This window comes from Corvus moneduloides, chromosome 24 (assembly GCF_009650955.1).
Source record: "Corvus moneduloides isolate bCorMon1 chromosome 24, bCorMon1.pri, whole genome shotgun sequence".
Lineage (NCBI taxonomy): Eukaryota > Metazoa > Chordata > Aves > Passeriformes > Corvidae > Corvus > Corvus moneduloides.
In genome coordinates, this window is record NC_045499.1 from 6,223,468 (window position 1) to 6,239,146 (window position 15,679).

General features: G+C 55.6%; 1 protein-coding gene across 3 annotated transcripts in view; it reads right to left on the minus strand.

Annotated features, from left to right (window-relative positions):
* Positions 1–15,679, minus strand: part of PLXNA2 (plexin A2) — a 145,216-nt gene that overhangs the window by 124,082 nt on the left and 5,455 nt on the right. For 2 of the 3 annotated variants that reach the window (XR_004244347.1, XM_032132796.1), the window contains exons 2-3: positions 1,650–2,904; positions 1,046–1,228 (exon numbers count right to left, since the gene is read on the minus strand). Coding sequence is in view for 2 of the 3 variants with exons in the window: in XM_032132796.1 (XP_031988687.1) it covers positions 1,046–1,228; positions 1,650–2,837 (1,371 nt within the window). In the remaining variant the exon portion in view is untranslated. Of the gene's footprint in view, positions 1–1,045; positions 1,229–1,649; positions 2,905–14,235; positions 14,454–15,679 lie in introns of those variants that run through there. The other variant, XM_032132798.1, reaches the window with a different exon arrangement.

Consider the following 15,679-nt stretch of genomic DNA (forward strand, 5'->3'; position numbering starts at 1 on the left):
TGCTTAAGGACTCAAAAAATTAACAGCCTGCTGTTGATTACATTTGTTAACTCTTTCCCTGGCATGAAGGAGCAGGGGCTGCATTTAACAGGTTCACCTAAAGCTGTCATTTAGAGCTGAGGTTAATTGGAAGGGTCTCAGCTTGCCAGAGCAGCAGCTCCAAGGCTGGTTCTGCTGGAGCTGGATCAAACCTACTGCTGAGCTGGCTTCCAGCTGCAGCTCCAGCTCTAAAGGCCAACAAAGGCTCTCACACGCCTCTGTTTACACCCCAAGGCCACTTCCAAACTTATTTTAAATACAGAACTCCTCAGAGAGTTCCCTTCCAACTCAGAATATTCTGTGAGTTTGTCACTCAGAAGTGCGGCAGTCCCAGCTGGACTTCAAGAGCCTAGAAGTCATTCAAGGGCAGGTTGGACAGGGCTTGGAGCAACCTGGGCTAGTGGAAGGTGTCCTTGCCCATGTCCCTTCCAACCCAAAACATTCTGTGACTCTCAGCTGAGCCCCACCAAACCCCTCCTCAGTGTTTCTTGTGCAGAGGACAAGGAATGTCCCAGGACTGATCAATCATCCAGCAGGAGGGAAGAGGCAGAGGGAAGCAGTAGGACTCTGCCCTGAGGCTTGGTTCCAAAAGCAGCCACATGAACCCATTCCCATCTCTCCATGACCAAAATCCCGCCTCCACCAGCAGCTCCAATGGCTTCCTAACTCATGGTCTCCTACACCAGTTGCAGAAGGATTGCTGGGAAACAAAACTACTGCAAGATTTCCATCAGACCTCGTTTGGTTCCTTTTCCAAGACCACCCTGCAGCAGCTTCCACTGCACCTTTCCCAAAACTTGGCACTTCAGAACAAACCACACTAACAGCGCTGAGGGCTGAGCTCTGCCTCACCAACACAGGCTCTCTGTGACCCAAACCCTGCGACTTCTGCTTCACTCCCAGTTTCCCACTGGAAAGCACCCATAAGACACAGCAGCAGTGACGAGCATCCCGAGAGAGACAAAACCCAGCTCCTGGCTCTCCAGAGCCACGGACACAGGCTTACCTTCTTCAGCCTGCCCGTCTTGGTGCCCACAAAGAGCACGCTGTAGCCGTTGTAGACGTAGGAAGCCACGGAGGTCATGCGGTCGCGGCTGGAGGTGAAGAGTGTCACCCCGTCCACGGGCACCGAGCCCCCCAGGGGCTGGTTGATGTCGAGCCCGCAGAAGTTGTCATCGATGGGGACTGGCTGGAAAGACAAGGTTTGGGGCAGCTGTGAGTGAAACAGAGCCCAGGGCAGCCCCACACACTCGGGGTGGTGTGCAGGGAGCTGGCGGTGCCGGCAGCAGGGTCTGGGGGCCACCAACGGGCCACCCCCTGCCAGCTCCGGCCACCTTCCCCAGGGATCCTCGAGCTTGCAGAGCCCCAGGTTGGGAATGGCAAAGACTCGCAGGAAGCTGCACACCTTCATTCTGCCCTAACACCATCCCTTCCCTCATTGTCATCCCACTGTAGGATGAGAGCATGGATTAAAGGGGAAGAGTGCTCTGAATTCAGGGAAACTGAGGCACAGATGGACTGATCCCACTCTGCAAACTTGTGTCCCACTGGGGCAGGGATTGATCCCGGCTCTCGAGGGCTCCCACAGCCAACACCTAGAGCATCCTTACCGCTTTGGTGCACTGGACATCCTTCCCCAGCAGCCAGTTGAGCTCCAGGTTGCCCTCGCCCTGGTAGCAGGACTGCAGGCGCTCCTTGATGTGGGCGTTGATGGTGCGGATGGGGAACACGCAGAGCGCGGAGTCGTCGGGGGGGTGGTGGTACTGCTTCTGCCCCTTGGAGAAGATGGCAAAGAGCACGTCCTCCTGCGCCGTGATGTTGAGGGCCCTGGCCAGCACCTCTCCCGGCTTGGACAGGTAGGCGGCCTGCAGCAGCCGGTACTCCGTGTCCCCCCTGACGCAGCCGAAGGGCAGGGACACGTACGAGTGGAACTTGGGGTCGTCCTTGCACAGGCGGACGATGCGGGAGGTGTAGAAGAGGTCGCTGGCAGAGTTGATGGAGACGCCCTCGGGGGTCTCCGGCTGCACGGTCAGAAAATAGACGAAGTTGCCACTGGCGAAGCCGTAGATGTAAAAGATGTCGAAGTGCGAAACCAGGGCCAGCGTGTCCGAGGGGATTTTGATGAGGGACGAAACAAAGTCACTGTGGAGCTCATAATCCAACATCGCCGACGACTCCGGGTCCCGGGGCAGCTTGCGGCTGGAGAGGGTGGGGAAATAATCCTGCTTGCCGTCCACTGCCGTGCCGATGAAGAGCTTCCCGTCCTCGCCCTCGGAGCGCACGATCACCCCGTACATGGTGCCCGTTTTGTTGACGCTGGACAGGTAATGCTCCTTCTTGTGCGAGGGCTCCACCAGGATGAAGAGGTCGTCGAGGCGCAGCAGCTTGCAGACCCCTTGGTAGAGGCTGCCGCACGCCAGCAGCCGGTTCTCGGAGTAGTCGATGATGAGCAGCTTGTTGACGTTGTTGGTGAGCGTGAGGACCTCGCTGCATGGCTGCACGATGAGGGGCGGGTAGCAGGATTTGTTGTCCTCCTCGGGACCAGTTTTGTGAGCCACCAGAATGGTCAGGTTCCCCGAAAGCTTGTACACCCTGTTGATGGCCCCCACGTAGACGGCCCCGGTGCCCCGGTGCACTGTCAGGTGGTTGAACGTCCAGTCCCGGTTCTCCGAGTGGAAAGTGTTGAACAAGGCATTGCTGGACACGTTCCGGGAGAGCGATGCCAGGAAGAGGCAGAGCAGAGCCACTGACCAGCCATCAGAGTCCAGTACCCGAGGCCAGTTCCTCCTCTGATCCATCCTGGGAAAGGCAAACTCCGTGTCCCCCGCACGTGTCCTGAGCCCCGGCAATGTCCCTCACATGGTTCTGTGGAGAGAAGAACCACCCAGAGCCAAGGATTAGATCCCGTGTGCCCTGCAGATAAAATTCAAAGGAGGCTTTCTAATTACACAGTCCTTGAGATAAAGCGAGGATGTCTCTAAGCACAACAAGAATTAAGCAAGTCCACAATGTACTGGTGAACAGTTCAGGTCGATGTTTTACCACTTGTTTCAGCCCCTGCATCTTAATTTGTGATGTGGTCTGGCTGTTTAGAACATGCTCTGCTCAGCCAGGGAGGGGAGAACCAGCTCCAGCCCAAGGCAAAGCCTGCGGCTCACAGCCTCAGCCATCCATCTGCAATCTTGGCTAGAAGGGTGTCTCCTGCAGGGTTTGTTGCTGGAAGCAGCAGAGGAAACAAGAGCTGTTCTTCACCTTTAAACCCTCTCTGATTTAATTTGGGAACATGAGAAAGAAGCCTCATGCCGGCAAATTCACTGAGCACAAACACTGAAGGTACTGACATCTCCCCTCAGCCCGTCCCCAGAGCCAGAAGTGCCTCTCAAGCAGGTGCATTTTGGGCAGGAACTCCCTCACCAGGTACTTTCCTGCCAAAAAGCAGCTGCCACCAAGGTGGGAGCACGTGGTTAGATCAGCCACCAAACCTGCCAGCAAGGGAGAGACCACCCTTGCCTGCTCAACCTGACCACAGAGGTGTCTGACTGCATGGACACAGAAAACCACCACGAAGTTCTCCTTTATCCCAAATTCTGCATTCTTTACATGCTCCAGGCTGGGCAGGCAAAGGAGCCACTTCAGGGACATCCTTCCTCGCCTCAGGGTCACCCCAGCCTGGGAAGAGGCTGAGGATGAGCCACAGTCTGCACCCATCCCCTGCCAGCAGGGCCAGGCCAGCGCCAGCACGCACCCCACGGAAACCCTGCCCTCGGCAGCTCTGATGCCCCTGCCCTGGGTGCCAAGGCAGGAGGCTGCTCCCTCACGCCCTGATAATGGATGCTGCTCCTGGTTTGGTACTTGAAACAATTCCCAGCACTGCACAGCCACTCTGAGCTCGTGAGTGTCACTGAACAGCCGCTCTTTAGGCTTGTTCCCGCCGGGAGCCGGAGACGGCTGTTCCTGAGAGGTGACAAAGGAGCTCTGTCCCTGAGCTGCTGTCTCCGTGTCACTGACAGGAGACACGACAGGAGAGAGGGAGCAGTAATGGGTTTCTCATTCTGCTCAGGGACACATTTCCCCAGCTGCTTCCCTCTCGCTGCCAGGCTCGGCATTCCCACCTTTGGCTGTGGTGGTTTCTCTGTCCCGGGGAGGACACGGACCCTGCCACCCTCTCGGCATTGTGGGGACGGCTGTGGCACAGAACGGCTGCTCCCGCTGCCTTCCCACATCCACGGCAGCACCAGGGGGACTCCCCGGCTCTTCTCACTACATTTCTGAGTGAACGGCCCAACACCGTTCCCTGTCCCGGAATCTTTCCAAATGGCACAGATCAAATCGTTCCCAGGGATCTGGGAGGATCCTCTCCGTGCTGGTGACACGTGGTGGGCACTGACACCTGATCATGGGGCACAGGGGTCTCAGAGCAGCTCTGCCTGGAGCCCCACGGTGCCCCAAGCCCTGGGACATGGTCCTTTACAGGCTCTGCTTCAAGGGAAGCCCCACAAGGGAGAGATCCTGCAGAGAACAGGGAGGCCCTGCTGTAAAGCTCAGCACACACAGCTTTCCTGTTCAGCAGCTCCCAATCTTTAAAAAGTTGTTCCACTGCAAGGCGAGACAAGGACGGTGCAGGCCAGAAATGAATGCATTTAAATAATTAACGTTACACACATCTGGACGTGTGGGACAACAGCAGCTCTGCACTTTGACCACAGCAGTTTCAGATGTTTTTCAGCACATTTCCATGCCAAGCCAGCCCAAACCCAGCGCAGCGTGGAGCTGCTGTGCAGCAGGGCTGTCAGCTGGAGCCCAGCCTCTCTGCTGTGCCTCACAGGGAAGGTTTTGCGGAGCGTTTGTGAACAGTCACTGCCAACGGCAGGAGAGATCAGCCGGGAAGGAGAATCTGCGCTTTCAAACGTTATCTGAACACGACAGAGCACGGCCATGAGCTGCCACCCTACCCAGCCATCCCCGGATCCGTGTCACCCCCGGGGCAGCTCCTGCAGCTCCCACGACCCCAGGGCTGGGGCAGGACGTGAGGGTGCAGGGCTGGGCAGAGCTCAGCAATAGACACCAAACAGCCAGGGGAACCCACTGCCTGCGAGGGTTAGGTGGCATTTGGGGAAGGAGTTCTTGGCTCAAAGGATGGGGAGAGGTTGGCAGAGGCTGCCAGCTGTGGCTGCCACATCCCTGAAGTGTCCAAGGCCAGGCTGGACGGGGCTCGGAGCGTCCTGGGATGGTGGAAGGTGTCCCTGCCCATGGCAGGGGGAGGAACGAGATGAACTTTAAGATCCCTCCCAACACAAACCATTCTATGATTCTCTGTGGAGGAGGCCAAACACCTGGGGAGTTAAACACCAGGAGAATGGGTGATTTTAGCTCTGATCCTTAATACCATTTGATCATTAATTTTTCCTCTTTTTCTTTTTTTTTCTGAAGAGAGTTTTAAAATACAGCCTCAGAAGCAATCTGCAGCTATTAGTAACGCAAGGTGAAAGCGAGAGTAAATTCAGGGACACAATATAAACCCAAGCAGCTGAAAGGCCTCAATTAGGCTGAAAGGAGTTATCTGGTATTTAAATAATTATTAGATTGAAGGAATAATCACAGGTCTGAGCCGATTTTTTCCCCCACTGTCATCCTAATGGAGACTATAATATTATTATTCAAATGCCCATGATTCTCATTGAGGGGGGAAGAAAAAAGGGCTCATTTAATCTCCATGCGACAGGGCTTCAGGAGGCACCATTAGTCATTTCTCTCATTTCAGCTGTCACTCACTCATGGGCACCACAGTTTGTCATTAGTGGCGTTTTGTGCACACCAAAAAACCCACAAAAAACAGGGGAAAAAAGGAAAATTAAAGCCAAAACAACAAGAGAATCTCCTGTGGCAAATGACGACTCAAAGGCACAATTCTGATGTCACCAGTGTGGCAGCTGCATTTGCCTGGTGGTGGCGGTGGCTTTTCTTTGGGGGTGGGGTCGGTGTGGTGAGCAGTGATTTACACTCAGCACTGCTGGGCCCTCAGCCATCGCCTCTGCTCCCTCAGCTCCTGTGTTCCTGGGATATTTCACCTGCTCTGGATGTGCCCCAGCACCTCCAGGACACAGCAAAACATCCCCAGTGCCTTCACTGACCCCAGAACCTGCACTGACCCCGTCATCCTCACTGACCCCCTTCCTCACCTCCAGCCTCCCAGCCCCACAAGCTTTTCCCAATCTGTCCCTGTGGCTCCCCCTGCCCAGAGGCCACCAGGGTCCCCAAGGATGGGCAGAGGGGGAGCGGAGCGGGCCATAAATCCCATGCTGGCTTTGTGGGGGCTGTGTCCCTGAACAAACCCCGCAGAGGAATGACAGAGCCTGCCAGGAGGGGCAGAGGGGCTGGGATTGCTCCCTGAGCTGGGGTGGGCTCTGCCCTTTTTGCCCTTTAGAGCTCCATAGGATTCATGGCCGGGAGCGGGGGCAGCGGCCGGCTCCCAGCACTGCCCTCCCTGCGGTCAGCAGGCTGCCGCACCCCCCAGCCCTGCCCAAAGGGCCACCAGCAGCACAGGCTGCACGTGCTAAACCCAAAGACAGAACAAACCCTTCGGAACAACCTCAGCCCTGCCCCAGCCTGAGCCTTTCCCCTTCCATTGGCTCCGTATCAGATCTGCCCACAGGATGAGGGGAAAAGCCCCGAGTTTGGCCATTTCTTTGTAGGAACACAGGACCCTCATCCCTCCTGGAGCACATCGGGAACTGCCCTGCGAAACCTCTCCAAGCACTGGAGCTGCTGCAGGGATTGATCCCCTTGCAGGAGCGACGTTCAGGACACATTTGTCACCTATGGAGGACGACCTTACAATAATTCATAGGGTTTGGGTTTAATTAGACAAAAGATCTGAGCCAAACTGTCTGATGGAAGCTTCTCCAAGCCCTGGGATGTTTCCAGCATGGATCAGAGGTCTGGATGCTCAGGGCTGCCTCTTTGGCCAGGCCACCACAGCCAGAGGAGCCCCACGCTGCCAAATCCCCCCTGGCCCAGCAGAAACCTCTCCTCCCATTCACACAACCCCTTCCCTGCTCTCAGGCCTTTCTCCAGGAGGAGAAGCCTTGGCACGTCCATGCCCCGAGCAGAGGGTTTCCCTGGCTATCCCGGAGCAGGGAGTCTTGGCACTGATCCCTCCAAACCCCACCAGGCAGACACCACCCAAGAGCCTGAGCCCAAGGGGAGTTACTGGCGGCTCGGTGTGAATAACTAGATCTGTAACACAGAGCAATGGGGACGGCTCCTACCACCTCTTCTTGGCCTTTTTTTAAAATATTTTGACTCCAACAACAGTAAGAGCAAGCTGTAAATCACCAGGGAGGAGCTTGGAGCCAGCTCTGAGGTTTCTCCAGAGGTTACTGCCTCACAGGGATGACAAGTAACAAGCATTTCCTAAAACACAACCTGAACGCTTTGGGTTTTGGACCAAAATCCACCTTCCTGGCTGGCCCTGGGCTTCCTGTCCCTGCTCCGTGCTGGCAGCCACCGGCAGGAACCACGCCAGGAGCTGTGTACCCCTTCCCCGGAGCTGCTTGTTCCCAGGGATGACATTTCACAGGCTCGGCAGCGTTCTGAGAAAGAGTTAAGAGGGCAAAACACAGCATTGTGATTATTGCTTCCTCCAGGCCTGGGACAAGGAAGAGGAGGGGAAGAACAGAGCCCAGCCACGAAAAGGCATTTCCCTGATAACAAACACCATCGCAGGAATTATGCACAAAATCTGTCCAGAGCCCAGATATTTGTTTAAACAACACACACTGCGCAAAGCTCTCCCCTCTGCCTCCCTCCTGTGCACACACATCCCAACAGGTCCAGAGAAACAGAAAATGCAGGGAGGGCCCTGTCCTAAGCCCCAGATTTGGAACTGCAGTTTGGAGGACAAGGACACAGCGCATCTGATGCCACCCCTGGCATTGTCCCAGATTTGCTGGACAGGTCTGGACAAGCTGTGCTCCTCACTCCCCACCCCCAGGGAGATCCAAAGCAGGACCACAGCTGTGGCTGCCACCCAGCTGTGCCTCACAGCTGCAGTCATTTAACCCAGCAACCCCACAGGGCTTCCCCGAAAATCCATAACCAACCTCGGACACCTCAGTGGCAGAAATGAGACACCTTCTCCTTTCCCTGTGCTGACACTTGACACCTGCTCTCTGAGAAACCACAGCTGGCAGCTACTGAGCTTCGAGTGCACTGCTGTGAAACAGCTCATAAATTACCTTGCTTGGAGAGGGGAGCTGGGCAAGGAGGACTTTATTCCCCAGGCAGTCCCTGAGGACAGGCTCGAGGCTGGTGACAGCCTGACGTGCTGGAGCGCGGAGCAGAACAGACCCTGACTCTCCCAGCTGCCTTGAAGTCCGACACCAAGGGGAAGTTCAACACTTGTGAAGTTTCATAGCTCGTTTAGTCAAGTTTTGGGAGGGCTCAGGTTCAGCCAAACCTGTGTAAAGAGGTCACTGGCTTTGGATAACGTTAAAAGAATGAGAGTTGGACGGAGAGTTGTGTCTAACGCAGCCTCCTGCTGCAAGGCCCAGCTGTTACAACCATCATTCCAGCGGAGTTTCTCTAGACTGTCCTTAAGGACCCCCAGAAACAGAATCCACAACCCCTCCAGGCAATCTAGGTCAGTTTTATGTGCCTCAGAAAGTGCTTTTCCTGGTTTCCTACCTGAGTCCTGATGGACTGAGCTTTATCCACCTCTCCACCTGAGCATCGTTTGATTATTCACGGACTTTATTCCCAACAAAATGGAATTTAATGGCTGCTGACCTTAGGTGCAAGCAGATTAAACGATGAAATGATTTGCCCAAGGCTAAGCAAAAGGTCCCAGTGGCAAGGCAGGGAGTTTTATCTCCCAAGCCTCAGCCCAGCACTGTGTCCCCAGGTGACATCCAGCTGCAGTTTATTACAGGAGAATATTACAGAGCAGCACGAGGGAGGATCACAGAGCAGCCACCGAACTGCAGGAGAAAAATAAGCAGCAGCTTCTCCTGGCCTCACTCCAACACACCACAGGCGAGTGAAGAACCCCAGCTTCAAATTAAATGGGTCCCCAGCCACTCCATTAAACAGAAATCCTGCACCAGAGCTCCTCTGGCTGTGCCAGCGCCGTGCAGCGAGCGCTGTTCGTTATCCCCGCTGCCCACGGCAGCCAGAGGTGTTTACACAGTAGCCACAGCGCTGTTACCTAAGTAAACCAGGAAATGGTGCATTTGTTCAAATTAGGTTCTGAGATGCTGGATCCCAGCTGTGCAGCGCTGGGTCTCGCTCAGCCAGCGGTGCTGGAGCTGTGGGGAGCACGGCACTGCCTGTGAGCACCTCCAGGCACGTTTGGGGGTTCCTGGCGGTGCTCCCTGCCGCTCCAGAGCGGGGTTATCTCCTGGGATTGGCAGCAATAAGCGCCAAGCCAAGCCTGCACACCCCCAGGCCACCCTGCTGTCCATCCCCATCCCTGGGAGGGCAGGGGAAGGGGTGGGAAGAGCAGGAAGATGCTCAGGGAGAGGTTCATTCCTGCTCCGTGCCCAGCACCAGCTCCCTGCTCCCCTCCACATTCCAGCTGCCAGTCACAACCCCAGCATTCCCAGCACACACAGGGGAGCAATTGTCACCCAGGTGCCGCTGTGGGAGCACGAGGACTTGGGGAGGCAGAACACAGCTGCAAAAGCCCTTAAATGAACAGGAAAAGCCGAGCAGACAGGGTGATGCAGGACGGAGGCCACACAGCACTGAAGAACCCTTCAGGCCCATTAACCAGCCCCTGGCAGGCCTGGCCTGGTGGAAGGGTGGGCTGGGAGCTGCAACCACCACCAGCTCCAGCAGCCACCCCAAGGAAACGCCTTTACCCCCCAAGAGCCTCTTTGCCAGGGCTGGCTGCCCTTCCAAGGGCATCCCTCGGGTGCTTGATTCAGTTTTTGACAGCGTTTCAAGGTGCTTGAACCCTGGGAAGGGCGAAGCAGCTTCATCCCTGCCCAGTCTGCTCCACCCACCTCGAGAAGTGACCATCACAGAGCTCAGACCCACGGGGATGGTCCCTGGCCGTGGGCAGGGTCCCACCATGGCCTGGGGATCAGTGTCTGAGGGCTCCCAGGGGTGGCAGGTGCCCCCAGCCTCATGTCCTGAGGTCCAGGCAAGGACCCCAAAGCCTGGAGCCATCTCACCTCTGTGCCACCAACAGCTGAACATCAGCTCCTCTCCCACAGCACTGGGACATCAATGTCTGCTTGAGAAAGTGGCTCCTTCACACTCATGTGCTCCCTGCTCCTCTGCCCTGCTTTTCAATTTCAGAGCTCTGGCAGATCTCTGATTAATTCAAGCCTGTTTAATAACCCTTCTGTTTAGATGAAACGAGCTGTCTTGTTTTCTTTATTTTTAACACTAACTCTCGTCTCTTTGCTAAGGATCTCTGTCATTTAAAAAGTTCTCTCTCTCCAACCAAGCTGATAATAAGATGGAGAAAGCAGCTGCTTACGTCCACATCTGACATCAGCCAGAAGTTCCGAGGCTAAAGAGGGGCCGGACACTTTGATGGATAAGATATCCCAAAAGCCTGAGCAAAATCAGGAGCTTTACAAGTTCCTGTGTAGCTCAGAGCAGGGCACAAACCCCGGGACTCTGGGGACAATGTGAGCGACAGGAGAGGAGGCTGGGGAGCACCCACACTCCTCACCCAGGAAGGGTCACGGTGTTTCTGCCTGTGGGGGTGGAAAATATTCCATAAAAGCCCCTGGAAGCTGCTGCTGCTGCTCAGGCTGTGTCCCACACTGTGCCCCCGGCATGGCAATCGATTGGCCATGGGCTGCTCCAGCTGCTCCCAGCCTGGCACAGCATCCACAGCCTGTCCCTGCTCCCGTGGCTCCCACCTTCCCTTGTCACCTGCTCTGCTGTGACATCCTCACGCCAGAGGGTCCTGAGGCGGCGTGGCCACTGCCAAGCCCGGCCTCGTCCCTCCCAGCCCCTGCCCCGTCCCACCCAGAGCCCACCAGGAGTAACAGCCACACCGGGAATTCCAACGGGAGCGAGCCGGAACCACTCAGCTGTCTCCTGCCTCTCTGGATTTCAAAGCTGCACTTGTCTGGAGAGCAACTGAGTCATTTCCTTCCCAGATCCAGCCTGTCGGACGGGCTCCAGCCGTGCCCGGAAAACAATAAATCCTTCAAGGACGTGTGAGGCCATATTTCACAGGGCTGCAGCGAGCCTGCCTGCCCCGAGAGCCCCTCAGCACCCCTGGATTCAGCACTGCCCCAGCCGAGATGTCCCACCCTGGCCCAGTCCCATCCCAGCTGTCCCCAAATCCCCAGGGCGCTGCTTTGGATGGACCCGCACAGGGATCAAAACCACCCCATCAGCCCCGAGTGGACACATCACCAAGATGGGCTAAGAACCGACCACAGAACTTCCGGGATTCCATAAAATACACAGAGGATGCCACTGGGAGAGAAGCTACGGTTGAACTTGTGGCGGGACTCCTTTGGCAAACCCAAGGGTACATCACAAAAGGAGTTTCGTCCAAAAACACAACAGAACAACTTGTGAGAACCAGCTGGTTCCTTTTTACAAATCCCCCCTTCACAACCACAGACTGCTCCTCCAGATCCCAAAAACATTCCTACAAAGCTCCAGGACTCGGGGGGCAAAGCCAAAACTCAACAATTGGAGCTGTCTCTGGCCCCAAACCTGTGGAACTTTCACCGAAACAACCCAGCCGAGATGCTTGGCCAAAAAGAACCTCCCAGAGCTGAGGAAAACCGGTGATCTTGGAAAATCCAGGAGCACTTCAGTGCTGCTTCCTTTGTCTGTTTGGAAGCCGGAAGCAAAGAGCAACTGAGTTCCATCAAGGATCACAAGACTTTTAACCAAATGATCTCACACGGATGAGAACAAACTAAATGACAAGGAAATTAATAGGATATCCCCTTCAGTAACACGATGGCTAAAGTAGATAATCTGCCCAAGTGTCATGTTTATAATGGGAATTTGCAGAGAATGAAGCAGGAATTTGCAGAGAAGAAAAAAAGAGCCTAAATTCTGCTTCTTCTCATGTTAACATTTGCACAGTTTGTGACAAAAATAATGCTTTTATTAAAATCTTGGGAGGAGAAGGAAATTAAGCCAAAATTGTCTGGTTTTCAATAGATCTTTGCAGCTCAGAGGGTGGGAGAGCAGGTTCTGGTAGGGCAGGCGAGCTGCCCAGAGCCCTGTGCCAGCAGGACTCACCCCCAGGGAGACCACTCCTTTATTAAAAGTCAATTAAATCTCATTTCAGTGACACAGAGCTCATTGGCACCAGTCTGTGAGGCAGTGAATGGTTAAAACCCCAACACAGGTTGCTGAATTCACACTCAGAAGTGAAGAACCCCTTCTGCAAAGTCAGCGCAATCCCGCCCAACCTGTCCCTCCTGAGGCCAAACCTCCCAGTGACCCAGCACCCTGGGCTGGCCTTATTTTTATCTTTTATTTTTTTTTTTAAACAAGTTACACAACACCCTTGGAAGTCCTTACAAGAGCCTCTGCTTTTGTTTCTCTCTGGGAATTTGTCCTGGCACCGCTGAGCCCAGCACAAGCCGCGGCCACCTCGACTCCAGGGAATTCATCTGGTGGAACCGATGGGACCGACTTTTCCCTGTCACACAGAACTTGTCCCTGTCACACGATTCCTGCCCTGAAAAGCAGAGTTACACAAGCCCTTGTGGCAGCACCTCATTATGGCCCGGGGGACAAACACGGGGGCTGCTGCCTCTCTCTCCCCGTGAACTCGGCAAGTTTGGCCCGAGCTCCTCGGTTGCTATGAGATTTTTAAAGGCAGTCTGAACCTGTCACCACTGAGCAGGCTTTTAACACAATTCTGCTCCACGAGGCTCCTCAGCTGCCAGTGGAGCCAAACACTCCAGGACAGAGCTCGTCCTCGCAGCTGCTGGAATTAACTCCTTGAGAACTGCAGAGAAAACTTCACAGCCAGGACAGAAGGATCCTGCAGTGCCCCTTTTTCTGCCACAGCATCTCCCAGCCAAGCAAACTGCTGGGGATGTTTTTCCATCTGGCCCTCCCGCCTCCAGTCACACAACGGATGATGCCTCTGATGCTAAATTGATTTGGAAATCCAGAGGGGCAGACAGCAAAGGTCAGGATTTTTGGACATTTAAGGCAAACACAAAAGCATTTCTCATTCTAAGGTGGACTTTGAAAAGCTCTTACTGTCAATTTGCTTACTCTGGGTTTATCATAGGATTCCAGAATGGTTTGGGTTGGAAGGGACCTTAAAGCACATCCAGTTCCACCCCTGCCATGGGCAGGGACACCTCCCACTGTCCCAGGGTGCTCCAAGCCCCATCCAGCCTGGCCTTGGACACTGCCAGGGAAGGGACCTTTAAGGTCCTTTTCAACCCAAACCATCCCATGGTTCTATGTTTTAACTCCAGTGCAGATTTCAAACCTCTGAAATGACAAATTTTAAGCATAAGAAAAATCAAGGCAGTTAGGAAACCTCCAGGCATGCTCCCTTTTCCTCCCCACCTCTTCACACTTCCATTAAAAATCAAAAGGAAATTCACAGGCTTTTCTTTTTTTTTTTTTTTTTTTGTTTAAATAACATTCCAGGCTGTGACATAAGCCAGCAAAGACAGGAAATACGATCATGAGGGCAGAGCTCCATCCTCCGCTCCTGTCACTGCGACTTTTTGGGGACTTGGCAAATGACTGAGTAGAGGAGACAGCCGGCGTGTTTTATGGAGTTGAACTGTAACATCCCTGTTCCGCAGCCAACTCCCCGTTCCTCTGCTCTGACACCAATAAATCTGCCCAGCCACGGGGAACAAAGCTCTTCACACGAGCTGGCCACACGTGAACCCCTCAGATTTGGCTACCTGGGCAAGTACCCAGCCCCTGGGCTCTGCTATGTGTAAATATTCCCCAAAAGGAGGGAAAACGCCCATTTCAGGACCGTCACCTGGGGGTTTAACCCTGCTACCAACACACTGCCACTCATCACAGCTTTCCCAACTGCCAGTTCCCAGAACCTCAGCTCTCATTCCGAGGGGGAAATCGCCACTTTGGGCTCGAAGGAAAACCCTGCCAAGGCAAACTCGGAGAGCCCAGAAATCGAGACACAAATCCAAACAACTCAAAGCCTAATTTTAAGCGTTGTCCAAGTATTAACCTCAAAGGCTCGGAGCACAAACTCACTTTTTGGAAGCTCATTCCCAGGTGAACAAACCAAAGCAGGGTGATTCAGGAGCACCTGGAAAACACCTCCAGATTTCTGCCCTTCTCTTGCTGGACGCCCAGTGTCCTCCAGCAGGACCGGTGCACACACGAGGGATCAGCGCGGGCTCCCACCCGATGACAGAACCGCCACGGAGGAAGAACTGCACATGAATCTCCCTGGGAGGAACCTGTTCCCAGGCTGGCTGAGCCTGGAAATGACAGGAGGAACTTCTTCCACGCTGAGTCAGGGAGTGACGGCAGCTGCAGGGCCGCGGTGGCCGTGCTTCCTCCCCGGCGCGCGTCAGGAGCCGGCGGCAGAGCCAGCGCTGCCCCACAGCTTTCCTGTTTTCCCCGCTGCCTGCGGCTTCCCAGACACGGGACAGGGACACGGGGCTCCGGAGCCTGACACTGCAGGGGTTAAACTGCTGGTGTGGAAATGCTGTCAGAGGCAGACAGGAGCAGCAAGGAAAACGAGCTGTTTGCTTCAGCCTGTCCTGGGACACACCGGGAATGGCTCTCCAAGGACAGTCGCTCTCCCATCCACCGCCCCTTCAGTAGGAAAATGGGATAAGATTTGCCTGTGCATCCCAAGGGCTTCCCCCACACCCTGCAGCATTCCCACTGCTGATCCCCACGCACAAGTCAAAGCCAGGGCAGGTGGGAGCCGCTGGTCCAGCCCTTGGAGAGCCCTGCCAGCCCCTCCAGGCCACACAGAGGGTCAGCGGCTGGGCCCATGCTCAGCCCTCCCTACCTATGCCCCCTTCTCCGAACGCTCTCCTGCTCACACGGATTATTCCTGGTGCGGGTTCCCACAGAGGCTCCTGCCAGAGCAGCACCTCCCCGTGCTCCCACCAGGACGTGGCTGGGCTGTGACACACGGATGGCGTTGGTGGCCGTCACACGCACAGGGAGAGCTCACGCCACCGCGGACCCAACACCCACTCACCGCGCTCGGAGCGGCAGCCAGGCCGGACCCTGCCCTTCCCGTCCAGCTCCAGCCGTGAGACACCAGGCTCGAGCTCCAGCCCTGAGGCCCCACGGAGCCCCCAGCCCCCGGCACAGCCCCGGGGAGGCGCAGAGGAGCCCTGGGGAGGCAGCGGCGGCAGCGGGAGGAGGAGAGGTGAGAGGTCAGGGCAATATTTACTCAGATGTCACCTTTCACTTTTATGAAGTGGGGAAACGGTGCCGGAGCAGGAAAAGGGCTGCGAGGGACGTTCCTGCCTGGGAGGCTGCTGTGACGCCAAGCACAGCACGGAGCCGGCTCTGGAGAGCCAGGGCCTGGCTGGGGCAGGACTCTCAGACCCCTTATGGGGCTGGGGATGGGCTCCCAGGCTCCAGCTGGGAATGGCCGGACAGGCAGGAGCTCTGAAGAGCCTCTCCTGGGCTTCAGCAGGGCTCTCCCAGGCTCCCTCTCCCTGTGCCT